We start from the raw sequence: 27,921 nt of genomic DNA, 5'->3' as shown, positions 1-27,921 counted from the left end.
GCCTTTCTACCTAGCTGGAAGCCCACACTGGTCCCCTCCCTGCTCTCCCTGTCACCACTCTCACCACCACCCCAACCAGTTCATGTCACCTGCTGGTTAAAACCTTTCCAAGGCCCTTCATTACCCTCAAGCACACACCCCCACTGCAGCCCACAAGGCCCCTCAGAGTCTGGTCTTTGCTGACCTCTCCAGCCTTTAGTACTCTTTCCTCAGTATATTGCAACCTCCAGGCCTTTGTGCCTGCTGTTCCCTTTGCCAGGAATACCCTTTCCTGCTGCTCCCCATCTCTAGAGTCCATGCTCTGGTCTGCACCTTGGAGTCCTTCAGGTCTCAGCTTAGATATCCTTCCTTCCTTCCCATGTCCCCCAAGTCAGGGCTGGCTTATGGCTCTGTGCTCCTATAGCACTCTCTGTCCCCAGTGGCACGCGGTGACTGGGGCTTGTTTACTTGTCAGGCTCTCCACTGGCTTGTGGGGACAAACTTCCCTGGTGGAGAGAAAGGGATGGGAACAAGAGGCCTTCAATGCCTGCTGAAGAATTTGGACTTGCCCAAAGGGTGGAAGGAATCACAGAGCTTCTGAGCAGGGGAGTGGCATGACTCAGAGCCCCTTTGGCTTTATGTCTTTGCTTCCTGCCCAAAATGGACTTCCCCAAACAGCACTGGTACCATTTGCAAGTGCTTTTCATGTAACTCTCAGCAGCCAGGAACTTAGTCTGACTGAGAAAGGGTATATGTGGAATTGAACCTGCAGGATGAAATAGTGGGGGCAGGAAAAGTCCTTGTGATACGAATTAAAATCCAGATGTTTCAAGGGAATGGGGAATTGATCCTCAAAAAAAGAAATGTTTGCCCCCACTCAAAAACCTCTGGTTCCTTTCCACCTATTGTAGCCTGAGTGGATAGGTCTCTTCTTTTCTCTGTGACAAAAGCCTGACTGATGCACTAGTCCAGACACCCTCCTCCAGCCTGTTCTCCTGTGTCCTGGTAGGTGCTGTGGGAGCTGCGCTGAGCTCCCCTAAAAGTTGGTCTTGCCAAGCCGGGAAGGGAGGGAGGAGCCCAGCCAGACCATAAAGGGATGAAGCACTAGGGCTGGGAAACTCACATCTCTTTTGGCTCTGGCCTAGCTGGATTCTGTTCTGTCTTGTGCAGGGGACAGGTCTGGGCAGCACAGAGAAAGCGACCTCCCTCAGCCTGAGTCAGGCTTTGGGGGCGATTGCTTCTTGGGGGGCTAAGATGTGTTCTAGGCTGGATCCCCTGAGGTCTCAGGACTCTCCTCTATCCCAGGACTGCCTTGTCCATCCACCCTCCTAGCTAAGGAGGACATCTGTGCAAGACTGAGCATAGCTTTGGTGGCTGAAGAGCCTGGGTTCATGTCTAGCACCACCGTTCCCATACTCTCTTTTATTCACTCATCAAACATCCCTGACTCCAGGTCCTGCCCAACTCTTGTGTGGGAGACGCAGAGTGGGGTCAGGCTGACTGCCACTCTCAGAGAGATGGAAAGACACACGGACACAGACAGTGCTAGCCTGGAGTGGGCTATGCTGTAATGGACACAAACTCAGGCCCAGAGAAGGCAGGGAAGGCTTCTTGGAGGAGGGGGCGTCCCCTGGGGAGCTTGAAGAATGAGCTGGGACTGGCCGTGAAGCAAGAGGGAAAGGCCCTTCAGGAAGAGGGAGGAGTTTGTACAAAGGCCCTTGCAGTAGGAAACTGGTGACACTTCAACAGAGCACAATGCCAGTCATGGAGGGGCTGATTCCTAAGGGACATGTGTATACATCACCTTGGTTTAAGTTAAAGTTTCTTAGCAGAGGGAGGAAGACGCTGCTTTGCTGGGACTCTGCCACCCCTCAGAGCTCCCCCTGGGCCTTCCTGCTCTTCTGCATCTGCTGCCATTGCTGGATCTTGGCAGGAAGCGTCTCTGCCCAGAACCGCATTCGGTCTTCTCTCAGCTTCTGGCCAACTTTTGGTGTCAGGCTGATTTCCAGATATTGCTCCAACTGGTTGAAGGGGGGCCATGGAGGCAGCCCCTCACCATTGGGGTCCCTGGGTGGGAGGAATGAATGAAGGCATGTTGTTCCCAGGGGGAAGATCTGAGTCATCTAGGCCCAAAGCCGGGTGTGCCTGCTTGTCACTCACCCCGTCCGGGCAAATTGGGTCCACTGAGCCATCATGGTGAGGCTCAGCTGCTTTTCCTCCTCTGTGGCTTCTGGAAAGGCTATGGGAGGAACAGACCTGGATCAGGGTCAGGTGGGTTCTGGAGAGAACCCAAGGGTCCCCTGTGCTGACTGGAGACATGTGTGCCTACAAGCCCCACCCTAGCCCATTGACGCCTGCAGCCCAAGGACGGCCTATGTGTCCTCACCCAGCAGGGAGCTCTCGTCCGTGAGGAAGGGACCCCCGAACATGAAGGCTATCTCAGCCGCATGGTCAGCCCTCACCCACTCCGGCTTGAACTTCATGAAAGAACTGGGTCGATGCTGGAACTCATAGAAAAAGACAGGGACTCCAGAATCTGCAGAGAGAGGGCTGCCTCAGAGTTAGGTACCCTCAGCCTGATCTAGTCCTCCCTTTGGCAGGCCCGGCTGGTAGTAACACCAATACCAGTAACAATACTGATGATGACAACATCATTATCAGCAAGCATTTGCTGAGCACTTGCTGGCTGTCGCACACCATTCCATGTGCTTTATGTATAATCATTCATTTCACCCTGACAACATATGAATTAGATTCTGTTACTGTCGCCATTTTACAGATGAGGAAATTGAGGCACAGAGGGGCCAGGCATCTTGCTCAAGGTCACAAAGATAGGAACTTGGAGCTGTTCTAGGGCTGTGTCAGGGACTAGCCACCAGGCTAGGAGGACACAAGACTTTTCTCCCAGGAGAAGTGCTGAGTGTGGGAAAAATCACTCATGAGTTAAATGAATCCCTTGGAATTGGTGGTGAACCCTGCTGTCTGATGTTTGACAAGTCACTGCACCTCTCTCAGCCTTGGTTTACTCACCCACAGAGTGACCTGCCAGAGTCACGTCTCATTACTGTGACCCTGCGTCCCAGGGAGGAAGCGGGGTGTGGGGGCAGCAGCAGGGTGTAGAGTCGTGTTGCCTGTGATAACCCAGTCCTGGGCCAAAATGGGAAGGGTGGGGCAGGTGAACAGGGATAGGCTTACCTCGGAGGTTTCTAGAGAAATTCAAGGAGGGCAAGATTATGATGATGTCAGCCAGAATGTCCTGGAAGGCGTTGCGTTTGGCTTCTGCGTTGGAATCGCTGCCTAGGTATTCATCTATGATGCTCGGCATCACCTCAGGGGGCACACCCTGGGGCAGGAGGCCAGGCTCAGGCCCACTCAGGTCCCACAGCCCCAGCAGACCCTCCCAAGAAGCCCCGTACCCTCCAGCATGGCCTCTTTCATATCCAGGACTCATGTGCCAGGCTCCCCTGCCTCCCTTGGGGGTTCTAGATAGTGTCTGGGCAGGATCGGGTCAGATCTGGAGCCAAAATGCCAGCTCTGTGATTGCTGCTTGGCTGTGTGGTCTCAGATAGGTTGCTGAGCCTCTCTGAAAGTCGGTTCCTGCCTGTGGCAGGGTTGTTTGGCCACCTATGTGAAGTTCCTAGCTAAGGGTTCTGGTCTTGATGATTGCCTGGTTGAAGTTAACCAGGAAGTTAATGAACAAACAAATCATAGGAGCTCCCCCAGAGCTCAGAGAACAGTGATGAGGTTGTTTGAATGGGGAGGGCTCTGGGGGTTCCAAAGGGAGGGAAATACGCACAGATTGATCACCTTCTGAATACTAGCTCCCCAGTAGACTTTTCAAACATAGCATCCAGTTTCCTTGGGTGGGAAGTATATCCTCATTTACAGATGAAGAAATGGGCTTAAAGGCTAACTGTGGACAAGTAGCCAGGGTTGGGATTGGACTTCAGGTCCAACTGGCTCCACATCTGACAGGATGATCTTAACAGCTGAAGCTCTGGGATCAGACAGAGGTGGCAGAAGCTCTGCCTCTGCCCTTTACTTATCATGAGACCAGGAGCCTCGGTTTCCTCATCTGTAAAATGGGAATAATGAAAATTTCTATTTCACCGGCTTATAACGAGGATTGAAGGAGATGAATGCCTGTCCTAGGGCTCAGCACAGCACAGTCTCTGGCACATACTATGGGCTCATTAAGGGGCAGTCTACGATGACAATGATGATGATGATCTTCCTTTGGGAACCACACTGACTCATGTCCAAGGGGATTTCTAGGTGGAACTAAAAGTCAACAGTTGAACCAAGGGTTTTGGCAGTGTGGGGGTGGCTATGGGGGATGGAGGCAGGAGGAAGAGGAGGGTGCCCTACTAATCTGGATAGGATATTCACTGGACTATCTCTTCCTCCCTTTTGACTCACCATACTGGCCAAGTAGGGTCTCACTATGGCCAATATATCCTCCGGGCTCAACTGTTCCATCTTATCCAGGAAACCCCAGGCCTGTGGGGACATCAAGATCCTCTCATCACAGCCTTATCACCGCCCACCCCCCGACTCGCAACCATGAGCAGGCGAATGTTCACGGCCCTGTGAACAGAGCCAAGTGTGACCAGGTGTTGTAGCAGGGCCCGCAGGGGAAGTTAAAATGCTGTCTTTAAAGTGAAATGTTGCTTTATATGTTACAGGTTTTTTTTTTTTTAAGATTTTATTTATTTATTTGACAGAGAGAGACAGCGAGAGAGGGAACACAAGCAAGGGGAATGTGTGAGAGAGAAGCAGGCTTCCCACCGAGCAGGGAGCCCAATGTGGGGCTCAATCAATCCCAGGACCCTGGGATCATGACCTGAGCCGAAGGCAGATGCTTAACAGCTGAGCCACCCAGGCATCCCCTATATGTTACAGTTTTAAGGGCACAGTCTCTGGGTTCAAATCACAGCTCTGCCACTTTCTAGGTGCATGACCTGGGCCTATTACTTAAATTTCTCTGTCTCAGTTTCTTAATCTGTGAAACAGGAATACCATAACCTGCCTCATTGGATTATGAAGACTGAAGTAGCAAATGTAAGGACACTGACATACAGTAAACCCTGTGGAAACATTAGCTATTGAAGTTAGTTTCATGACTACAAGGCTCTTTGTTAATCTTTGTGAAAATAGGAACAGAAAGCCCACAGATGAGTAAACACAACGAGTGTATACGCAAAGGGGGCTGTTAACTGCACTAAAAAGTAAAGGACTAAACTAAAGGCCACAGTAGCTAAAGGTGCAAACATCTTAAAAATGATGGCCAAGAACAATAGACAAAAACAGTTGTGTTTCTCTACACCAGCAACGAACAATCTGAAGATGATGTGCGGAAAACAACTGCATTTACAATAGCATCAAAAATACAATACTTAGGAATCCACTTCATTAACAAAGTGCAAGACTTGTACATTAAAAACTCGAAAACATAGTTGAGGGAAATTAAAGAGGACCTATGTAAATGGATAAACGTCCTATGTTCATGGGTTGAAAGACTTCATCTTAAGATGGCAATACTTCCTTAACCAATCTATAGATTCAGCGTGATCCCTATCAAAATCTCAGCCACTTTTTTTTTGACAGAAATTGACAAGCTGATCAGAATTCATATGCAAATGCAAGGGACCCAGAATAACCAGAACAATTGTTAGGGATTGATTTGTATCTCCACAAAAAGATATGTGCAGTCATAACCCCCAGTATTTCAGAATGTGACCTTATTTAGAGACAGGGCCTTTGGAGTGGTAGTCAAGTTAAGACGATTACAAAGGTAATCATTAGGGTGGGCCGTAGTCCAATATGGCTAGCGTCCTTGTAAAAAGGGACGATTCGGACACAGAGATGGATGGTACAGAGGGAAGACAATGTGAAGACAGAGAGAGAATGCCATCCATAAGCCAAGGAGTTCCTGAAGCTACCAGAAACTAGTGAAGAGGCATGGATTCTCTCTCACAGTACTGAGAAGGAACCAATCCTGCTAACACCTTAATTTCAGACTTCCAGCCTCTAAAATTGTAAGACAATTAATTTCTGTTGTTTCAACCCCCCACCGCCGATTGTAGTCTTTTGTTATGACAACCCTAGCAAAGGAATGCAGCAATCTTGAAAAAGAAGAACAAAGTTGGAGGACTCACACTTCCCCATTTCAAAACTTACTACAAAACTGTAGTAATCAAGATAATGTGGTATTGACATTAGGATAGACATATAAATTAATGGAATAGAACTGAGAGTCCAGAAATAAACCCTTACCCTTATGATCAATGATTTTCAGTAAGGGCACCAAGACAATTCAATAAGGAAAGAAAAGTTTTTAAAACAAATAATTCAGGAACAGCTGGATAACCACATGCAAAAGAATCCCTAACTCAAACCATATAAAGAATTAACTTCAAATGAATCATAGACTTAAATATAAGACCTAAAACTATAAAATTCTTTGAGAGAAACATAGAGGTAAATCTTGATGACTTTGGATTAAGCAATCACTTCTTAGATATTACTCCAAAAGCACAAGCAACAAAAGAGAAAATAAATCAGACGTCATGAAAATGAATTTTTTGTGTGTGTTGTAAAGGATACTATAACAAAGTGAAATACAACCCACGGAATGGGAAAAAAGATTTGCAAATCATATATCTGATAAGGGACTCGTATCTAGAATATATGAAACACTTGCAACTCAACAATAAAAAGACAATGCAATTTAAAAATGGGGAAAAAATTTTAAGACATTTCTCCAAAGAAGATATAAAAATGGCCAATAATCCCATAAAAAGATGCTCAGCATCGTAAGTCATTAGGGAAATGCAAATCAAAACCACACGGGATACCACTTCACACGCACTAGGTATAATCAAAATGAGAGGTAACGAGTGTTGGCGAGGATGCAGAGTAATTGAAATCCTCATCCATTGCTGGTGGGAATGTAAAATGGTGCAGCCAGTTTGGAAAACAGGCAGTTCCTCAAATAATTAAGAGTTAGTATAGGACCCAGCAATTTCATTCTGAGGTATATAACCAAGAGAAATTAAAACATATACTTGTACATGAATGTTCATAGTAGGTTACCCATAATAGCCAAAGAGGTAGAAACAACCCAAATGCCCATGAACTGATGAATGGATAAACGAATTATACTATCTCCATACAAGGCACTGTTCCGTCCTATAAAAGAAGGAAGCACTGATGCACGCTACAACACGATGAACCTTGAAAATATCCTATCAGATGAAAGAGGTCAGACATATTGTAGGATTCTGTTTATTTGAAATGTGTAAGGGGGTGCCTGCCTGGCTGAGTTGGTGGAGCACGTGACTCTTGATCTTGGGATTTTGAGTCTGAGCCCCACTTCGGGTGTAGAGATTGCTTGAAATGTCTAAAATAGGCAAATCCATAGATTTGACAGGAAGTAGCACATTAGTGGTTGCCAGGGGCTGGGGAGGCAGGATGGAAGTGACTGCTAACAGGTACGGGCTGCATTTTAGAGTGATGAAGTGATCTGGAATAAGATAGTGGTGATGGTTGCACAACTTTGTGGATATACTAAAACCCACTGAATTATACACCTTTTAAAAAGGTAATTTTATGGTATGTAAATTACATCTCAATGAAGTTGATATTTTAAAAATTATGGTCTGCAAATGCTGGTAAAGTTGTAATAAAACCTGTAGACTCAAGTTGCTGGCTGCAGTTTAAATTGGCATAGCAATTTCACAAAGTGCTATGCCAGTGGCAATGCGTAAGAGGTGGAGAGGTCTCCATAAGGGGTATGGATTATTTTCCATGGCTAAAGCTTTCACCGTGGACATTTAGTAAACATCTAGTCAGCTGAAAAATGTACAGTTGTGCCCATATGGATAAAAGGAAGTGAAGAGAATGCCTGCACCAGTGAGGAGGTGAGCAGCCCCCTGAGCCACCCAATTCCTGAGAAATATCCTTGGCTACAAAGTCCCAGGCACCAGCATTCTGAACCAGGCAATCTTGCCCGGGGCTTGGGAGCCAACCAGCTTGGTTCCTTCTCACCGTTCAATTCATGGCTCTAAGTTGACAGTGTGGGGCCCAGGCTGCCTGCAGAGTCCAGGGCACTGTTTCCCATTAACACTCTTCTGCCATTACACACGCGCTCACACACACACACACACACACACACACACACACAGCACGCACACACACACACCTGGCCTGGAAACTTCTACAAGTTTTGTCTTTGAGTGTCAAGACTGCATGAGCCTGTCATCCAGGAAACACCCAAATGTCCTTCCTGGAGAGCCATTCCAAAGGTAGAAACCAAAGGACAAAAGCTATGGACGTGCAGATGTTCACTGCCCTGTTAGCTTTGGTTGTAAAACCTAGAAAGTGCCCAAGTGTGGAAATTAAGGAATATTATTATGGGACCCTCCCTTTGTGCAAGGTTTTGCAGTTATTAAAGTCAATCACCTTGAAGATGGGTAGAGGAGGGAGAATGATAGGAAAGATGCTCAGAAGGAAAGCATGATGTTAACACTGTATGTGGGGAGTTCTATGCACCTGGAAGGGACTGGAAGGCACTTGGGCCATGATGTCCCCCACTGGCTTGATGTTGTCTGAAACCTGAAAGTCTCAGGTAATTAGTCTCTCAGGCACAGAGTCATACTAACCAGTCTCATAGAGCTTGATGTATAAACCAGACACTAAGGCAAGAATATGCTGCAAATCAGTGCTGCCCAGAAGGCTACTTTGTGCAGAAGCTTGGTCCCCAAGCTTTTGCTTTGGGAAAATTAAGCTGGGTAACCTTAAGCAAGTCCCATAAACCTCTCTGAGCCTTACTTCTTTACCTACCGAATGGAACTGTCAGCTCATGGGCTGCGGTGATGATGTTGGGGTGGCAGAGGATTGGCTGGGGCAGGGCCTTGAGAGCATAAGAGCCAGAGGACACTCACCCTGAGGATGAGCCAGCCAAACTCGTCATTGTTGACACCCACAAGGAAGGGCACAGAGTTGAAGTGCCTCTCCTTCAAGAGTTCCATGGGGCTCTTGGGAAAGAAGGTACCATCAATGGTGTAGGAAGCTGTAGTGTTCTGCAGGAGAAAGCAAGGCATGGTCTTCCCAGTTAGGCCCATGCCTTAAAAGATGGCATCCAGGGGTCACCTGGCTGCATGCCTTGGTGGCTGAGCCTTAGAGGGGTAGAGGTCACCAGGGTTGGAGGACCAGGAGGAATAGGGAGACCAGGCCACGGATGCTTCCAAGCAGCCTTCTTTCCTAGAAGAGGTGGCCCTGCATTATGCTCCCAGGCCTAGTTGGGCCCTCCACCCCTTCCCCTCAGGGGTGGCTGTCCCAAGCCTCACCCCAGACTGTTGATTGCTTCTCTGCTCCCACAGGAGGTGGATGGACCCCTCTGCGCCATTGCCTGCCACCGCCCCCCGAGAAGTAGGCATACCAACTTCTTGTTAAGGATCTGCTCCTCATTTGTTATCTGCCGAAGGCACTGTAACATCTCAGCCGAGGAGGTAGAGCTGCAGCCCAGGGAGTCTGCGAAGCTCTGGGAACAGACAAGAGCCTTGCCTCTCCCTCCCCTATCAACCCCACCTCCCAGCCCTCTGCCTCCCATACACAAGGGGTGTATCTGTAGGAAAGCTGGGGCAGTGATGTCAGAGAGGGGCCTTGGGACTGGCCAGAGACCTGCCACCAACCCTGAGAAGGCTTCCTTGCCCACCAGCTTGGGTGGTCCCCAGGCACCCTGTGTGTCCCCCATTACATCGTATTGTCATTATTTGTGCGGGTAGCAAAGTCCCCTTTACCCCTCTGAGAACAGCGTCATTACCTAGTTAAGTATATTCCCAGAGCCATGGGCTCAGTCAAGTTTTATAGAGTGAGTAAGGAAATGAGACAGGGTTCAGAGAGCCAGTGTGGCGACGAGGGGACGACAGGGGGTGCCAAGGCCTGAGCTGGGCTGGGGAGTCAGTGGGAAGGGAGGCCCTAGTGCTCTTCAGAGCTTCCAGACGCAGTGTGCTTCTTTCATGCCAGTGGGTCCCTCTCTGCCCACAAGGAGCTCCCTCCCAGTGACACCCCAATGGGACTTCGGGGCAAGCACAGGGTGGGCTGTGGCCGGCACATGTGGACTGAGAGAATGAAAGAAATGCAGACCTGAGCCAGGACCCTTGGGTTGGAATCCGGGGTCAGTGACATGGCGATGACTCCGCTCTGTGCTATGGCTCTGTGGAAGAGCCCTGCAGCCAGCGGGGACAGGACCTGGGTGCCGTGTAGAGGACAGGGGGCTGTCAGGGGAGGGCAGAAAGGCTGGGAGGTCTGGGGCCATGGGGATATTGTTGCCAGCGGCCCCCTGTGGTGACTCACCAGGGCAGAGACGATGCAGGAGCCAGCAGAGTTGCCTGAGATGGTGACGGAGTTGGGGTCACCTCCAAAGGGGGAGATGTTCCCCTGCACCCAGTGCAGAGCAGCCACCACATCTAGGAAGCCCCAGTTGCCAGGCGCATGCTCATCCCCAGTGCTAGCGGGAAGGGGGAGGCAGTGGTTAGCGTAGGCTGGAGGCTTTTCCTCAGCCTTTGCAGATCTGCTTTGAACCAGCCACCAGGATGGCAGATCCTTCCCTTTTCCCCAAATCTGGCCTGGCTATGAGGCATGCTTAGTAACCCCCCGCCCAGCACGTGGTGTGGGTGTGCCTAGCTGGGTAGCCAGCCAGAACTTAGTGCTCCTTGCCCCCACCCCTTGCTGGGATCCTGGCCCCAGACCAGGAGTCAACACTTCCTGTCCAAAGGACCAAGTTCTCTGTTACAAATTCTGGCTCTGGTAGAGCCCCTTCCCCAGAGGGGATCGATGGGGAGCCTCCTTCTCTGCCCCAGATGGCATGGGGGGGGGTCGTTGGTCTCCAGCCACCCTGCTTGCCTGAGAAATCTGCATTCAAGCTCTGGACCCCTACCCTAGTTCCCCAACTGCCCTCACAGACTGGCCTCGCCCCAGTGCCAGCAACACCCTCCCCTAGGCTGGCCACCTCACCTGAGGAAGCCAAGGAATCCCAGGCGGTACTGGACTGTGACCACTACCACATCCCCGTAGGCAGCTAAGGCTGACCCGTCTTGGGAGGTGGCAGCGCCGGACATCAGAGAGCCTCCATGGATCCATACCATGACCTGCAGAGAGGCCATGGGGCAGTGACCCCCAGCTCCTGGGACACCAGCTGCCCTCCCATCAACCCAGGGTATTCTTGGGACCCCTGAAGCAGTGTGAGAACAGGGCTGGGGAGAGGACAGGCCAGGCAGAACAGGCTGTGCAGACAGGGCCCTCGGTGCTGCACACCGGCCGTCTGGTCCCCGTAGTGGCCTCAGCTGGGCTGTAGATGTTGAGGATCAGGCAGTCCTCTGAAATAGGGAAGAGCCGGAGCTTTCCATTCAACACAAATCTACTGTTGTCCGTTCTCTGCAGATCCTGCAGGCACCTGCAGCCAGAGATGAGCCCAAGGGCCAGTGGTTCAGCCCACCAGCCCCGACGTCTAGACCCCTGCAACCTACAAGCTTGTCCACCTCCAAGGGGCTACTCACATCGCAGGGGCAGTACTGGCATCCCGCACACCCTCCCAGGACTGTGCTGGGCGCGGGGCTGAGAATCGGCCAGTTCCCAAAGGTGGCTGGGCGAACGGGATGCCCAGGAAGACATTCACAAGGCGGTCTGTGCCCTTCACACCCTCCTGCCGGCCTCGAACGCGGCCCAGGGGGGTGTCCACTTCAGGTTGAGTGACCTCAGGCCCTGAGGGCAGGACAGAGGGCCACTGAATGAGTTTGCAGCCTCCACAGGTGATGGTGGGGAGGCAAATGGACTCACGAAACATCGGTTCTTGGAGCACCTACTCTGTGAGCCCTGCTCTGGGCACTTTGCATACAGCGCTATGACTAACCTTCCCAGCAAGCCTGTGACATGGGCCCTGTGATTACCCTCCACTTTCTTCTCCCCTCTTGCAGGTCTGCCACTCTCCTCTAGACCAAACCAATCCCCCGAGGGCAAACTAGGCTCTCCTGGGACCCACAGACCTGCTGTTCTCATCTAGCCATTCACCCTCAGATTTCTCATCTGCTAAATTAAGCGTGATAATGATGTCTTTTCGTTTTCTTTATTTTGGTGTTCTGACAGGGGAGCCTTGCGGATCTGGAGGGACTGCGGGTTCCAGGGCTAGCCAATTCTTAGAGATCACGAACAACTCACTGAAAGGTATCTTTCAGATGCAAACCAACCATTCCAGAGCCCTTGCTCCCAGCCACCTCCTCTAGGCTTCTCAGATTCCCCCACCACCAATCACGTGCCCTAATCACCCCAGGGCCAGATACCGGATAAAGAGGGACAGCCCCATGCTCCGGAGCCCACTGAGAACATTCAAATTAGCCAATCCAGCACTGGCTTAGCCGCCTCTTGCCCTCATTTTCCTCTCTCCTCTCTGCCTTCTGACCGACGCGTGCTTCCCTGCATGCTTGTTTCTAGGAACTGTGAGTAAACCTTTTGTGACCCACTTCTGTGTCTGTGTCTTTCAGATTAATCAAATCCTGGGTGCCCTGAAAACATGACAATCCCGTCCTCTGGCAGGCCTGCTCTGGAGATCACACAGGACCACAAGGGCAGAGCCCCTGCCTGGAGAGGATGCACTCAAGCTCTGGCATTTCTTGGAACTGAGGGCTTCTTCCCTGAGCAGGCTGCCCAGCCCTCCCCGTCCCTACCTCACTCTCGCCCGCTCCACCCAAGTCCTCCCAGCAACCCTGAAGCTCCCACCTCTGCGGTCTCTGCCAGTACGTCTTACCAGTGGCTGTAGCAGGGCATGCCAGGAGCAGACAGGCCACCCAGAGCTGGACCCTGGACCCACTTCTTACCACTGTCCCCATGCTCCTCACAACTAAGTGGGGGCGGAAGTGGTGGAAGGTATAATAAGGCCCTGCCCTTTGGCACAACCAATCTCTAAAGGGTTATGTTACAAAAACCTCTGTGGACCTTGCCATCTGGCTGGTGGCCAGCCCTAAGACCCAGTACCTCCACCCACATGGGGGAAGGAGGGCTCAGAGAGTGCACTGCAGGGGCATGGATGATGGGATATTTTGCGGGACGGGGGCGGGAGGGGGGATGGCGGGCGGGCGGGGGGAGGGAAAGAGCCTGGGCTTTGGAGCTCTGCAGCCCTGGGCTCAAATTCCAGCTCTCCTGAGTCAGTGAACTCCACCAGACCCTGTGTGCTCATTGCAAGAGACATGCACCACTGATCTGAGGGAGTGGCGGCCAATGACTGTGCTACCGTTCTGAGGGAACCCACGGCTTGGGGCAGGGGCTGGTGTCCAGTCCCCCTGGCCAAGGGGGTGCCTGAGCCCTGATGTTGGATCACCTGAAGGTGATGCTCTTTTTTTGTTTTTTTTTTAATTGAGGTTAAATTTATATAACATACAATTAACAATTTTAAAGTACATAATTCAGTGGCACTTAGTGTGTTTGCTATTTTGTGCAACTACCACATCTCTCTAGTTACAAAACTCTTTCATTACCTCAGCAAAATATCCGGTACCTGTTAAATAATCGCTCCCATTGCTACGCGCCACCCCCCCATCTCCTGATAACCTGATAACCATTCATCTGCATTCTGCCTCCCTGGATTTAACTATTCAGGATATTACACATAATAATCACCATGCAACACGTGACCCTGTGTCTGGCTTCCTTCCATTAGCATCATGTTTATGAGGTTCATTCAAGTTGTAGCTTATATCAGTACTTTGGTCCATTTTATAGCCAAATAATAATATTTCACTGGATGGCAATTTGTATCACGATTTGTTTTTCCATTCATTCAGTGATGGGCATTTGGGTTGTTTCTACCTTGTGACTGTTCTGAGTAATACTGCTACAGACACCTATGTATGAGTTTCTGTGCGTTCCTATGTTTTCTCTTGGCTCCATACACTCAGGAATGGCATTGTGGTTACGTGGTAACTCTCTGTTTAATGTCTTGAAGGACTGGTGAGCTCTTTTCCATTGTGGCTGGCTGATACTCTTGTGAAGGCTTAGGGCCTGGGGCCTAGGCGGCCCTGCCATGGGGCCCCAGGACTGAGGATGCCCAGGGTATATTTGGGGGGTGATTTTCTCATGTCGGCCCCCTCTCTTGAGGCTCCTCAAGTAACAGGGCAGAAGCAGGGCACTGCCCTCAAGAGGCCCTCAGGCTCCCGGCAGGAGGATCTGAGGTCTGCAGGAAGCTTCTTATTCACAACTCAAATCCTACTCCAAATCCCGGGATGGCGTGATTTAAGGGCTGGATCTCCTGCATTCGAATCTGAGCCCTGCCGAGTGCTAGCTGTGTGATTTTGAATCCAGAGCCCTGGCTCTGGTTTTGTCAACTGTGAAACAGTGATGATCCTAGGAAGTACCTCACAGGGTCTGAGGTTACAGTGTGAAAACACAAGGCACAGAACCAGAGCCAGTGGAAGCCTGTTCTTGCCTCAGGCCAGGGGTGTGTCAGGGTGTCTGTCTCTCTGGCACAGCCTCTACCCCAGGTAAGGGCAGGACTCATCTCTGGGCCTTAGTGTCAGGCGCATGGCTGGCTGGGAGTTGGGATGGTGGGGGGCATATGTGGGGAGTGCAGGGCACTGGCAAATATTTACTGATTTGAACAGAAGTGCTACCTCAGTGAGGAGCTGCGTGAGGGTCATGCCTAGACAGGATGCCAGATTCCCTCCTGGGGTTCCAGTTGGCACTCCAAGCTGGAGAGGCCCAGGGTCAAACTACCATCTGTGAACAAATAACCAGTGCACCTTCCCAGATTGTCTTTGGCAGCCTCCCCGGTGGGGCCCATCCCTCTCCTTGCACCTTGATCCATAGGTACATGCAGGAGAGCAGGAGCAAGGAGGGGAGAGAGACAGAGGAAGACACGGAAATGGGGAACCAAGCACAGTAAGGTACCACTACACACCATTACAATTAATCAACGGTTGAAGACTGATAAGACCAAGTGTTGACAAGGCTATGGAGCAGTTAGAACCCACATAGATGGCTGGTGGGGGCACAAACATGGTACAGTCACTTTGGAAGACAGGTTGGCATTTTCTTTAAAATTAAACATGCACTTGCCATATAACCCAGGAATTCCACTCTCAGCTATTTTCCCCAAAGAAATGAAAATATTGGGCACCTGGTGACTCGGTTGGTTAAGCGTCTGCCTTTCCGCTCAGGTCATGATCCCAGGGTCCTGGGATCGAGCCCCGCATTGGGCTCCCTGCTCAACAGGGAGCCTGCTTCTCCGTCTCCCTCTGCCCCTTCCCCCTGCTCATGTGCTCTCTATTTCTCTCTCTCAAATAAATAAAATCTTTTAAAAAAGTGAAAACATATGTCCACACAAAGACCTGTCTGAAAATGTTCACAGCACTTTAATAAAAATAGCCAAAAAATAGAAATCATTCAAACATCCATTAATTGGTGAGTGGAAAAAATATAGCATACCATATATGGAATACTACTTTGCAATAAAAGGAAACCACTGGTTGAATCTCAGAAACATTATGCTAAGTGACAGAAACCAGTAATAAATGATTCCATTTCTATGACATTCTAGAAAAGGCAAACTACAGCAATAGAAAGCAATTTGGTGGCTGTGTGGGACCAGGGTCAGGGCAGTGATTGACTGCAAAGGGGCATGAAGGAACTCTTTGGAGCAAGAGAAACATTCTAAAACTTGAGGGACGCCTGGGTGGCTCAGTCAGTTGAGCATCTGCCTTCAGCTCAGGTCATGATCTTGGGGTCCTGGGATGGAGTCCTGGGATGGGGTCCTGGGATCAAGTCCCACATCGGGCTTATTGCTCAGCGGGGAGCCTGCTTCTCCCTCTGCCTGCTCTGCCTGCTTCTCCCCCTGCTTGTGCTCCGACAAATAAATACATAAAATCTTAAAAAAAGAGAAACATTCTAAAATTTGATGTGATGGTAGTTGTATGTCTCATACATTTAGCCAACTTTGTGAAACTGTATACCTGAAGTGGGTGAATTTAATTACATGCAAATTATTCCACAATCAGGCTGTTTAAAAAATGACTAAAAAACTAATACTGGGAACCTACTTTTGGAAAGTATATTGTGCATCTGCAGGACTGAAAAACATACAGAGGCATGCATGCTGTGGATGCTCAATAAATGCTCTCAGGATGCAAAAGCATTATGCACCAGTCAGTGTCCAGTAAAAGGAAAGCCCCTCTCCTCTCTCTAGGGCAAGACTGCCCAGGTTTAAGGTTATCTTTGTCTGCCATCTGGTGGCCAGTCTCCATCCTTCAGACCCCACTTCGGGAGGCTCTATGGTTGGGCTTACATGAAGTGGAGGGAAAGAAGGGGGCTTCCTTTCCGGAAAATCTAGTGCCTGGAGAGGGCAAGTTGGTCAAAGGTGGGGCATAGCAGGACTCCTAGGTCTATGAAAGAAGGATACAGTCTCTTAGAGACAGAGAAAAAGCGCTTTGGTGAGAACAAAGAGGCAGAGTGAACACAATTTGGTATTTTTGCATGCTGAGATCAAGTACTGCATAACGAGAGGGTTTCCGTCGCGGGGGGTCGGATAAGGGAAGGGAAGGAAAAGTTTAGGGAAAGCAATGGGGTAAGCAGGAAAACTAATGTGGATGCCCACGGTGAGTTGGAGGAAGCTCAGCAGAGGGTGGGGGGATGGATGGTAAGGAGAATTCTAAAAGGCAAGAGGAGACCTCCTTGGATGGAGAGACCTTTGGAAGCAAGGGGACAAGAGTCTCTTCTCCTGAACTTTCTTCTCTTCCCAATCTTACTTCCAGGAAACATCTCACAGATAAACATCTGCATGGACGCGCTACAATTGTGGGAAGTTTGCCCCCTGTCCCTGTGTCACAGAACCACTGAGAATAAAGGCATACTTCAGGAGGTAGGTGGCCGAGGGACCCGCCTGTCTCTCCTGGCCACTGAACAGCTCGCCCAGGCTCCAGGGGCTCATGGACAAGCTCAGCCTTACTTCTCACAAAAAATGGAGTTGGTCAGCTCACAGGACACAGGTAAGTGACCGGATGGATATTTAAATGTCAATGGTAGATGACATTTAGTCTAGGGGACAAATGGTGGTGACAGGGACTTCTACATCTTCAGTAGTTGGTGGCCTCAGTGGCCAAGATCTTAGAGCTCCTGGGTTCCTGGCATCCAGATTTTTTACTGGCTCCTTACAGATATGAGAGCGTGTGCGGCTTGCTGAGAGCCAGGTGTGGGTAACATTTCCCAGAGCACCCTCCTTCAAAGGGAGAGGAGAGGGAGGGTGGGGGTGGGGTAGGGGGGAGGAAGAGGGAATGGGCCTGAGGCTCAGCGCTGTGTATATTTCCATTGCGGTTTGCCCATTCACAGCTTCATGGGGGGATTCATTGAGTGTGTCTAACATGAGAGGATCTATGGGGGGCTTGGCAACTAACATGATGCAGTAGGTTCTTAATACATATTTGCTGGCTGGCTGGCTGGCTGGCAGAATGAATGAATGGCTATGTGAAGGAAGGAAAAGCTCCTGGCTCCTCAGTGGGTGTGTGTGGGTACATGCGGCAGACCCCCACCTGCACTCGAGCCCACCCCTCTGGCCCCACACCCCCAGACAGAGAGAGCTACAGCTCTGTGTGCTTGTCCCCTGCCTCCATCAGCTCCCGTGTCTTCTGGGGCAGGGTCTTTGTCCAGAACTGAAGCCTGTGCGCCTTCAGGGCCCGGCCCACTGCAGGCTGCGTGTTCAGCTGCAGATACTGCTCTTCCTGGTCAAACACGGGCCAGTGGGGCAGACCCTCGCCATTGGGATTCCTGTAGACATACCCTCCCGGCAGGGCGGGGGGAGAGTCACTCTGAGCCCCGCTGAGCCCAGACCTGGCACCCCAACTGGGGTCAGCCAAGGCACCAAGTGGGCCAGGTGGGCTTGGGGAATGACAGGGGGACGTTTCTAGATTTAGGAAAGAAACTACCTCCCACTAGAGTGTCACCAGGGGGCAGGGCAACCTGGACTGTTTTTTCCATTCCCGTCAGAGGGAGGCTCTATGGGTAACATAGCACTGTCCCCCCTCTTCCAGGTCACCTGGAGATGGATGGAGCGTCCAGCACCCACAAGGCCCCTCCCTGTCTGTCTGGGCCCTGGAGCTGGGGAAGGAGCCACCAGGCAATTAAGGATACATGTACCCTAAGGAGGTCACAACAGAAAAGGGGGGCCTCGAATGGGCTCATTCGGAGGTTGAGGTGGGGCGTGACATCTCACCCATTTCGAGCAAAGTTAGCCCAGTACTTCATTATCTTCCTGCTCAACAGCTTTTCTTCCTCTGTGACTTCAACTACAGAGAGCAAGAGGACAAGGGTCCACGTGAGGGCCAACCCCAGTCCAGCACACAGGTCAGCCCCCACCACACTCACCAGCCCACATGCAGCTCTTCCTTGGGTGCTCTTGTGCCCTCCCTGGCCTGGCTCTCTGCCCACTCCTCCCACAGCCCTGGGGCGCCAGGCCCTCTCCTCACCCCAACTAGGCTCATTCCTGACTGAGAAGGCTCCCTTCTTCCTTCTGACACCAGAAAGCTATTTAAGAAACAAATATGCCTGCGAAACACCTTCATCTGCACCCATCCCAGGCATCCATGGTTGGGGTGGGGAGAGGTGGAGGGAGGAGAGGCCCCAGTCTGAAGAGTCTTAGACTCCAATTCTAGCTCAGCCTCTCTAGCTGTAAGATCTTGGGCACCTGATCCCATCCTCTCTCTCAGCTTCAGTTTGCTCATCTGTACAGTGCGGGCAATCATCCTCACGCAGGGACCCCATCCCACATTCTGGGAACGAGGAGTCTCTGAGGGACCCTGCCCAGGAACACTCACCGTTGGCTCCCCAAGGGAGGGTTCCGAAGACAAAGAGTAACTCATCGCCATGGTCTGCCTTCACATGGGGTGGCCTGATGTCCTTTAAGAAGCTGGGCCGATGCTGGAACTCGTAGAAGTAGACCGGGGAGTGTGAGCCTAGGGGGTGGGGTGGACGAGCCATGACATGGTGGTCCCTTACTTGCGGCTCTCCTGCATCACCCATGGTGACAAGATAGCTAGGTCCAAAGCTGGTTGGAATCTGAACAATGGGGTGAGGGAGACCCTGGCTGGAGCAAGAGCAGTGGGAAGGACCTGGGTTCAAACATGACCTCAGAACTTCCTAGCTGTGTGGTTCTGGGCAAGTCACTGAAGGTCCTCATCTGTAAAATGGGGGAAATGCCCATCTCTTAGACCAGCTTCGAGGATTTACTGAGATGAGGGACATCACGTGCCTGGCTCCTAGGGACCCAATACATAGATAAGGGTTGGGACCTAGATACCAACAGACCTCACCTACAGCTCTGACCCACAGTTCTGAGCTGCCCCCTTACTGCTCTGGCCTTAGTTATAGATGTACTCACGCTGAAAATTGGCTACTTGGAGTGCAGGGATCACGAAGACAGAGTCCCCCATCATCTCATGGAACTGGGCTCGCAGGGTCTGTGGGTCCCCACTGTCCCCCATGTACTCCTCCATCAACAGGTCAAAAGACTCAGGAGGCAACGTCTACCCCAGGTAGATCAGAAGTAGTCACGTTAGGCAGGCTGGCGGCAGGGAGGCAGCAGGGTCATGTTTGGGGAGACAGACCCTGGGATGGTATAGGGAATGGGAGGAAGGGGCCGAGCTCTGGGGTGACCCCAGCCTTTGCTCATGGGGGACAATGCATGGGTAAGATATCTTGGGGATGGGTTTTCCCTTGCCTCTGGGCAGAAGAGGAGTCCCCCTCCATTGGGGCAGGACCCCAGAAGCCTCACCAACATTCCCAACACTTGCTGCAGAATGGCCTTCACCGTCTCTCTGTCCATTTCCTTCTGGGCCTCAGAGATGTTCATGACCTGGGTAGTAGGGGAATCTCCAATTGAGGGTAGGATGGACCTAGAGCTACGACACCCTGAGCCCTGCACCCTGGTGGGCCCCCGGCACCTGGGAGCTTGGGGCTGGGCCTCACCAAGGGGATGATCCAGCCGTACTCATCACTGTTAACACCAATGATGCTGGGGACAGGCTGAAAGTCGGCAGAGGCCAGCAGCTCCTGGGGGTGCCTGGGCAGGAAGATCCCATCCACTACGCCAGGGATGATCTTGAAGAGCTGAGAGGGCCCACAAAGTGAGGTCCCAGACATTTTCTGATGCACTCTGAGTCCCATTCACCCCTTCCCAGCTCATCCAGGATGCTCACATCCTCTCCCCCAAGAGGTCCTGCCGCTGGCTTAGCATAACCTGACCTCTTCCCACCCAGGGCTGTGAGGACACCAAGGCGTGGAGACGGAATAACTTGCCCAGAGAATGTAAAGGACATGCTCCCCACCCTTCTTCCATACACACGTCCATTCAGCCCAACCTTGTTGATGGCTAGAATCTCCTCTTCAGTTTTGTCCCGCAGGCAGCCCACCAGGACCTCTGAGTCAACCTGGCCACAGGCAGACAGGTTGGCCGCCATCTGTAAAGAGACCAGGCAGGGGCTGGCTCATCCTTCCAGATAGGGGAGAGGGATTTGCCCAAGGTCCCAGCTGGGGGCAGATGCACCCCAAATCTCACAAGGTATTATGTGTGGATTCGGAGGTCTCAGCAGAGGGGCCGGCCCACCTGCCTAGACAGTCCTGCCCATGAGGGGGCCCCTTGTTATCGTCATTTAACAGAGTAATGGAGGGTGAGAGGTAAGAGACGAGGCCGCAGTCTGGCTTCCCACAGTTGGGGGTACTCACTGCGGAGATCGCATCAGATGAGCTGGCAATGAGGCCGGGCAAAAGGGCCACACCACTCTCCATGATGGCACGATGGAAGAGTCCTTGTGACATGGGGGACACGACATGGGAGGACACGCTTGTGCCACCCGCAGACTCGCCAAAAATGGTGACGAGGCCAGGGTCGCCTCCAAAATAGGCAATATTTTGCTGGACCCAGCGTAGTGCAGCCACTTGATCCAGGTAGCCCCAATTGCCGGGTGCATGCTTGTCTCCAGTGCTGAGAGGTGGCAAGGACAGGGGTCATGGGGCTGTCCTGGCTTCACCCGGCCGGCACCGCCCTGCCCAGCCCCAGTCTCACCTGAAGAAGCCCAGTATACCCAGGCGGTACTGGATAGTGACCACCACCACATCCTCAAAGGCCGCCAGCACAGAGCCATCATACATGGAAGCCATGCCCGTCACAAGTGCACCACCATGGATCCACACCAACACCTGGGGAAATCGAGGCACAGACACCATGTGGCTCCCACCCAGCCCAAACTGCACTGGGGCTACTACCTGGACTATCCACCACTTTGGCTCTGTCTGCCTAACCACATGCGTAGAGCTCAGGCGGGAGAGGGTGGTGTCTTCATGACCTGGGCTGAAGATGATCCAATTTCTATCAGGAAAACTGGGCTTCTCATACTTTGGGTCCCACCTTATGTACCAAAGCCTGGCTCCATTTCTCCCAGAACTCTCTCTGAGGTGAAAAGAAAAAGGGCATCAACCCGCATGCACATTAATTAAAAGTTTCTCCACTCTTATTGGTCCAACAGATACAGCACCTGAGTGGGTCTCCTGCGCATGAGTTGGTTGGGTGAGTCTTGGGTCCAGCCCAGGGCCACAGCTTCTGACCTCTGGGAGCAGCTAGGGTTCTATGACCTCATGCCCAAGGGTCAGCCACTCATGCTGGATAAGAAATACTCTCTTGGACCCAATAGTGAGAGGCTTCTCAACAGGGTGCACACTGTAGGGGGGCCCAGGCTGATCCTGTCCCTTCTAATCTTCTTGCAGAAGAAATGGCTCCCACACCCCAGCCAGCGGGGGCCTGGCACTCACAGGTAAATTGGAGCCTTCACTGGCGTGGGCAGGTGTGTAAACACTAAGGTACAGGCAGTCTTCAGACATGGAGGTGAAAGGCAGGGTCATATTCAGCAGTTCCAGAGCCAGTATTTTCATGAGAGTGATGTCCTGCAGACACCTAGTGGGGCCATACCATGGTTAAAACCAGGTCCTGGGCCCAAATTTGCTCCCTGCCACCCTTAGTCCCACTTCCCCCGAGAACTTGCTCACACATGCACCAAACCCCTCTGCACCAAGTCACAGGCTGCAGGCTCTGGGGAAGCTGGGATGGAGCCCAGTCTTCCAGGGAGGCCTCAAGTTTCTGAAGTCCTTGGATACCAATCCTCCTGAGTCTGGGAAATCTTGACTCTTGGGGGTCTCTGCGAGAGCCATAGGTTGCATGTGCTGGCGTTCACCACCGTACTCCTGTACCCAGACGATGTGGAACAGGGGAGCAGTCCACATACGTGCGCTGCCCAAATGAATGGATATTAATTTCTCATGAGAAGGGCAGTGGGACAGCCCTCATCTCAAGTCAGGCTCTCAGGGAACCTCATCGCTCCCACAGAGTTTCCAGTTGCAAGAACATACACATGTCCTTTGGCCGATGGCAGCGGGCCCTGTCACTGGCCCACTAACTGCACACAGCGGAGGTCTTCCACTCCTCAGGGATCTCAGTATCTGCTGCTGGAGTCAGGGGCTCCTACGGGGTTTATGGAGCCAACCCAAGCCTCCCCTGATGGCAGAGAACACCTGACACAACTAGAAGCGAGGCAGATGTGTGTCTCTGCTTTAAGTGCCAAGCCTGGAGCCTGGGCAAGTTACTTTACCCTTCCAAGCGTCTGCAAACTCAAGGGAAAAATGCATGTGGGGATCCACCAAACTCAGAGGGGAGACTGGCCAGGGGGGTTAGATGAAATCACCACTGCAGCCTGGCCCAGGGCTCGGAGTACCCTCCACCCCAGGGACTGGAGTTCCTTGGACTCCCTGCTTACATGGCTGGGTGGGAGGTCCCATCCTTTACACCACTCCAAGGTTCAGGAGGCTCAGGGGGTGCAAATCGCAGGGGCCCTAGAGGCGGCTTGGCAAAGGGAATTCCCAGGAAGGTGTGGACTCCCACATCAGTGTCTTTCACATGGATGAGGCTCCCCCGCACCTGCCCCGTGTGTGTGGTCCGGATGGGGCTGGCAGATTCCTGGCCTGTGAGCAGAGAAATGGACATCAGGCTGAGTCTACCCATCAGCTGCCCTCCCAGGCTACTGATGTTGCCCACTGCTTCCTGTCCTCAGCTCAAGGGACTCTGGTCTACAAACACTTGCTTTTCAAATTTCCTGCCTTTAACCCTGTGTGTCCACCCTCCCCCCACTCCTACCCACTCCCTCAACTCTCTTTGCTGGGTCTGGCCCCAGCCTTTTCCACTACACTCAGTGAGGCTTCCTGGGACCTGGCACCATGGTTGACCCCAGGAGCTTCAAACAAATGGTCACATAAGCTTGAAGGGGTAAGAGTGTCCTTTCTGCTGACTGTGTCACATGAGGCAGTAGGAGAACTGTGGGAACTGGACACCCCAGGCTCCTGTCCTTAGGGATCTCATGCTCTAGGTGGCAAGTAATGACATAAAGAAAGCATCTTTCAAACCAAGAGTGATGATATGGTGAGGAGAGCTACGAAAATGAGGCACCACTGTAACTAGAAGGTAAGAAGCACCACCTGCCTTACCATGGGGATCAGGGAAGGAGGAAGTAACTGAAAGTTGCCTAACACAAGGAGCCCAGGATATTCTTAACACACAAAGAAGTTCTACAAAGGAGTAAGAAATGTGTCAGCTGCGCATATTTGATGAAAGAATATGAAATGGTGAGGGAATATGTTCAGACAGAGTAAGAGATACAAATAAACGGGTCCTACGCCAAGGAAGAAATGTTCAGCTCTCTCATGCTAAGAGAAATGTTCACTGAAATCTGACTGTTATGTCAAAGCAAGACAATCAGATGACGTATGCTTTCTGATGGAAGTCCATAGCCCCCATGAAGTAGTCTTGCCCCAAAACACAAAGCAGAACCTGAAACTGAAATCTGACCAAGCCTCTAGAATATAAATATATGAATACAAGTGTACAGGCATACCAGGGGTAGAGAAACAGTTAAACGACACCATATGGATGTAATCAGCAAAGCCCAAGTTCTGGGATCCTCTCCAGAACGAATAACCTGGTTTCTTCGATATAAAAACAAAATCACAAGGAAAATAAAAGAGAGGCAGAGGAAGACTGAAGATTCAAAGAGATTCACATAAAAAAGGCTGATAATAACACATGTTGATAAGCATGTAGAAAAACTGGAAACTTCACACCTTGCTGGTGAGAAGGTAAAGTGGTGCAGCTGTTTTGGAAAGCAATCTGGCAGTTCTTCAAAAAGTTAAACATAGGGGGGCGCCTGGGTGGCACAGCGGTTAAGCGTCTGCCTTCAGCTCAGGGCGTGATCCCGGCGTTATGGGATCGAGCCCCACATCAGGCTCCTCTGCTAGGAGCCTGCTTCTTCCTCTCCCACTCCCCCTGCTTGTGTTCCCTCTCTCGTTGGCTGTCTCTATCTCTGTCAAATAAATAAATAAAATCTTAAAAAAAAAAAAAAGTTAAACATAGATTTACCATATGACCCAGCAATTCTACTTCTAGGTAAACCCAAGAGAACTGAAAACATACTTCCACACAAAAATTTGCACGTGAATGCTCATAGCAGGATTATTTATAATAGCCAAAAAGTGGAAACAATCCAAATGTCCATCAACTGATAAATGGATCAATAAAATGTATATATCTATACAATGGAATATCATTCAGCAATACGGAGAAAAGAGTACTGAACATGCTATGACATGGATGAACCTTAAAAACCTTATGCTCAGTTAAAGAAGTTCGTCACAAAGGATCACACATTGGATGATTTCATTTATAAGAAATGCCCAGAACTGGCATATCCATAGAGACAAAAAGCAGATTGGGGGTTGCCTAGGGCTCAAGGTGGGGGAAAGGAGGAATCGATGTGGTGAACTCTGTGAATACACTAAAAACCATTGAATTGTATACTTTAAACAGGTGAATGGTATGCTATGTGGATTATATCTCAAAGCTGTTCTAAGCCACACATCTACCAATTTTCAAAGTAAGGACCTTATTTGAATCCTGATTTTTAAAAAACCTGTAAGTATCGCTTATGAGATAATACAAAACAAGAACATTTGACTAGATACTTGATTGCATTAAGAAATCATGATATTGTTATATGCGTATATATTCCTTTTCTCTTAATAGGACAAAAACATCTACAGATGATATAATGTCTGGGATTTGCTTCAAATAATGGTGCAAGGGAGAGATGGTAGTCTAGACAAAACCAGGCTGCTCAGGTCTTGACAATCATTAAAGGCAGGTCATGGATTCAGTGGGTGTGTTATACTGTTCTATCGCAGACCGGAAACCCTTTGGTGCTGTGTGGCTGCGGGCAGCCCCGACCCTCTCTATCCCTCGGGGTGCAGGGAGGTCAGCAGTCAGGCTCCCACTGCGCCTGGTATGTCATCTCCACGGGCTCCTGCCTGCCTGGAGCTTTCCTTCTACAGTCCAGTTTCTACTTCTGAAGAATTTGGCCTATCTGAGCCTGGTTCCATAATAAAAAGTAACCCTCCCCCCCCCCCAAAAAAAAACCAGCCTCAGGGATTTATACTACCTACAGATCAAAGACAACAGGGGATGATGAGGGGCCTTGAAGGTAGAGCCAAGAAACTGAGTCCTGAAAGCAAGGAGGAGCTCTCAGGATGAGCAGTCACACCTCCCTGCCTTTCCTCATGCGGTTCCCTTCACCCTGAACGAAGATCATCCCCATTTCTACATCTGTGGGCATCCTGATCATGCACCTCCTCACAGATGCTCTCCCGGGTCCCCCAGTCACAGCTTATCGCTCCCACTCTCCAGCCCCGAATACCTTTATCAAGCCTGTGACCGTAAGGACAATGAACGCAGTGACTCCAGTTCTGAGGAGAGGGTTGTTGGTATTGTGGAGGGCCTGCCAAAGCCTCGCGGCCCCTTCTGAGGAAGCCCAAGGGGGCCCGGGTAGAGGGGAAGTGGCCATGCCAGTGCCTGTTTGTCACTGGTTTTTGCATGTTCAGTCCCACTCTCCTGCCAGACCCGCCTTTCCCTTCCCAGCTCGCCCGACTATTCCCTGCTCAGATCACCTGTTGGATCAACACTGATGCACGTGCTTAATGCCACAGTGTGGGTAAGGCCAGAGTCAGCAGCCACTCACAGGCTCCACGGAGGGCAACTGAGCAATGTCTTTCCAAGCCAAAGGCCTACCCTTCTCCCTAGTAACATGCTGTCTACACACAATTCCTTGCCAGGTGGAATATCTGTCCACGTAACTCACTGCGGCCACTGGCTTCCAGTGCCTGAAGGTTGTTATGGCAAAGGACAGAAACTGTTGAAATGTCCCTGATCAGAGGCCAGTTACATCAAGGATGCTTCCTCCTTGAGCAGACACCCTTGCATGAAACACTATGAGGAAGCTCTACCATGTACAGATGTGGGGAGGTCGCCCCTGTGTCAGGAAGTGATGAAAACCAAGGATGTGTGCACACATCCATTCTTGGGTGAACTCCTGAGCACTGTGTAGAAAGTTCTGGGGGAGGGAGCCAGGACGGGATGGGACAGGAGAGGATCAGACGTATCACCTGTGTCCTCTTATGGCTTTCCGTTTTTTCTTTTCGAATGTGGGTCCAATCTGAAATATTAACATTTTTTAAAGGGAGGTATCAGCAAGGCCTAGCAAATTGTCCTGCTGGAGGGTCTCAGTGACCTCTGAGAGCCTGGTGAGCAGCTGGTAAGGGCAGAAGCCCCTTGGGGTGGGCCATGTGGAAGGGATTAATGTGGATGTCTCCAGGGCAGATTGGCCTGGGAAGGGTGAGGGTAGTCAGGTCTCACAGGTAGGGTCATGTGGGGTGAGGGGATCACACTGGCAAGAGGGGGCACAGGAGCAGCGGAAGCCCCAGGCATGGTGCCGGAATAGCCTGAGCCACTGGTAACAGCCAGGAGAACCAGGAAGCTGACACCAAGTGCAATCACTTTTGCTCTGGAGGTCAAAAGGTGCCCTCGCCCCAGATGGGTGGATGGGGTGAACAGAAGGATAAGACAGACAGGCTTTAGGAGGCAGGGGTGGGGGCTTGCACGGCCAGATTCCCGAAGAGCCGGTAATCTTGAATGGGGCCCCTTTGGAAGGGCATTCAGCAGGGGCCAGGACACGCTTCTGGCCAAGGGCGCCTCACTCAGAGCCAAACAGTGGCAAGAAGATAGTTATTGTTACTTTTCACAGGCAGCGCTAGCTCTACCACAAACACTAAGAAGGAAATGTCCTGCATTAGGACCCCTACTCCCACCTGCCTCGCCAGGCCGCACTCTGAGCTCCTGGCCTCGCTTGCCCCTCCCTATGTACTGTGTGACCTCGGTCAGCCCGACTCTCTCTGCACCTCAGGGGACCCACCCAGAGGTTTCGAAGCATTGGGTCAGGTGCAAGTTTCCCCATACTGTGCTTCTCCACCCTCACCCACCTCCCTGGGGCCTTCCCTCCCGCAACCTCAGGTCCTGCCTCTGCAGAATCTGGCGAGTCCATCCCCAGTCCTTGCCCCGGCTCCAGGGAGCCTCACCCAGGCCCAGGACGAGGAAAGGTAGGAGCCCACAGACCACGGCGTTCAGCCACCGGCGAAGTCGGTCCAGCAGCATGGTCTATTCGCAGCACACTGCTATTTTTCAAAGACTTCCCAGGGGCCCATCCAGCGGCAGTTCAGGGAGTGTCTCGACCAGGTCCAGAGTTTGGACTGGGCTGGGGGTAGGCGGGGCGAGCTGGGAAGGGAAAGGCAAGCTGGGAAGGGAAAGCCAGGCGAGCCTGAACTGGCAAAAACAGTGACAGGCGGGCACTGGCGTGGCCACTTCCTCTTTACCCGGGCCCCTTTGGGCTTCCTCAGAAGGGGCTGCGAGGAAGTTTGGCAGTCCCTCCGCAATACCAACGACTCTCTCCTCAAAACTGGAGTCACTGCGTTCACTGTCCTCAC

At 51.4% G+C, this 27,921-nt stretch overlaps 2 protein-coding genes across 3 annotated transcripts; both read right to left on the bottom strand.

Moving 5' to 3' along the window:
- Positions 1–1,525: 1,525 nt before the first annotated feature.
- Positions 1,526–12,965, bottom strand: CES3 (carboxylesterase 3). Of its 2 annotated transcripts, XM_026494948.3 has the most exons (13): positions 12,785–12,965; positions 11,541–11,745; positions 11,299–11,437; positions 10,999–11,132; positions 10,339–10,492; positions 10,129–10,233; positions 9,422–9,523; positions 8,925–9,062; positions 4,399–4,479; positions 3,175–3,322; positions 2,366–2,515; positions 2,140–2,218; positions 1,526–2,046 (listed from the first exon to the last, which is right to left on the bottom strand). In XM_026494948.3, exons 1-13 carry the CDS (start codon positions 12,864–12,866, stop codon positions 1,851–1,853), a joined length of 1,713 nt encoding a protein of 570 aa, XP_026350733.2. In that variant the 5' UTR covers positions 12,867–12,965; the 3' UTR covers positions 1,526–1,850. The 2 variants fall into 2 exon arrangements, with proteins under 2 accessions (XP_026350733.2, XP_057170155.1); XM_057314172.1 differs by lacking the exon at positions 9,422–9,523 and having other exon boundaries at positions 12,785–12,892.
- A 2,399-nt stretch (positions 12,966–15,364) lies between these two features.
- On the bottom strand, positions 15,365–27,702 carry CES2 (carboxylesterase 2). Its single transcript, XM_026494947.4, has 12 exons — positions 27,517–27,702; positions 22,821–23,025; positions 21,823–21,964; positions 21,080–21,213; positions 20,740–20,998; positions 20,376–20,474; positions 19,984–20,124; positions 19,790–19,870; positions 19,397–19,541; positions 18,834–18,971; positions 18,233–18,305; positions 15,365–17,787 (listed from the first exon to the last, which is right to left on the bottom strand). The coding sequence occupies exons 1-12, from the start codon at positions 27,590–27,592 to the stop codon at positions 17,601–17,603; spliced, it is 1,680 nt and encodes a 559-aa protein (XP_026350732.1). The 5' UTR covers positions 27,593–27,702; the 3' UTR covers positions 15,365–17,600.
- Positions 27,703–27,921: the final 219 nt, after the last annotated feature.

This window comes from Ursus arctos, unplaced genomic scaffold (assembly GCF_023065955.2).
Source record: "Ursus arctos isolate Adak ecotype North America unplaced genomic scaffold, UrsArc2.0 scaffold_19, whole genome shotgun sequence".
In the NCBI taxonomy this organism is placed as follows: domain Eukaryota; kingdom Metazoa; phylum Chordata; class Mammalia; order Carnivora; family Ursidae; genus Ursus; species Ursus arctos.
The sequence above is the reverse complement of the archived record's forward strand: the minus strand, read 5'-3'. Positions and strand labels throughout refer to the sequence as shown.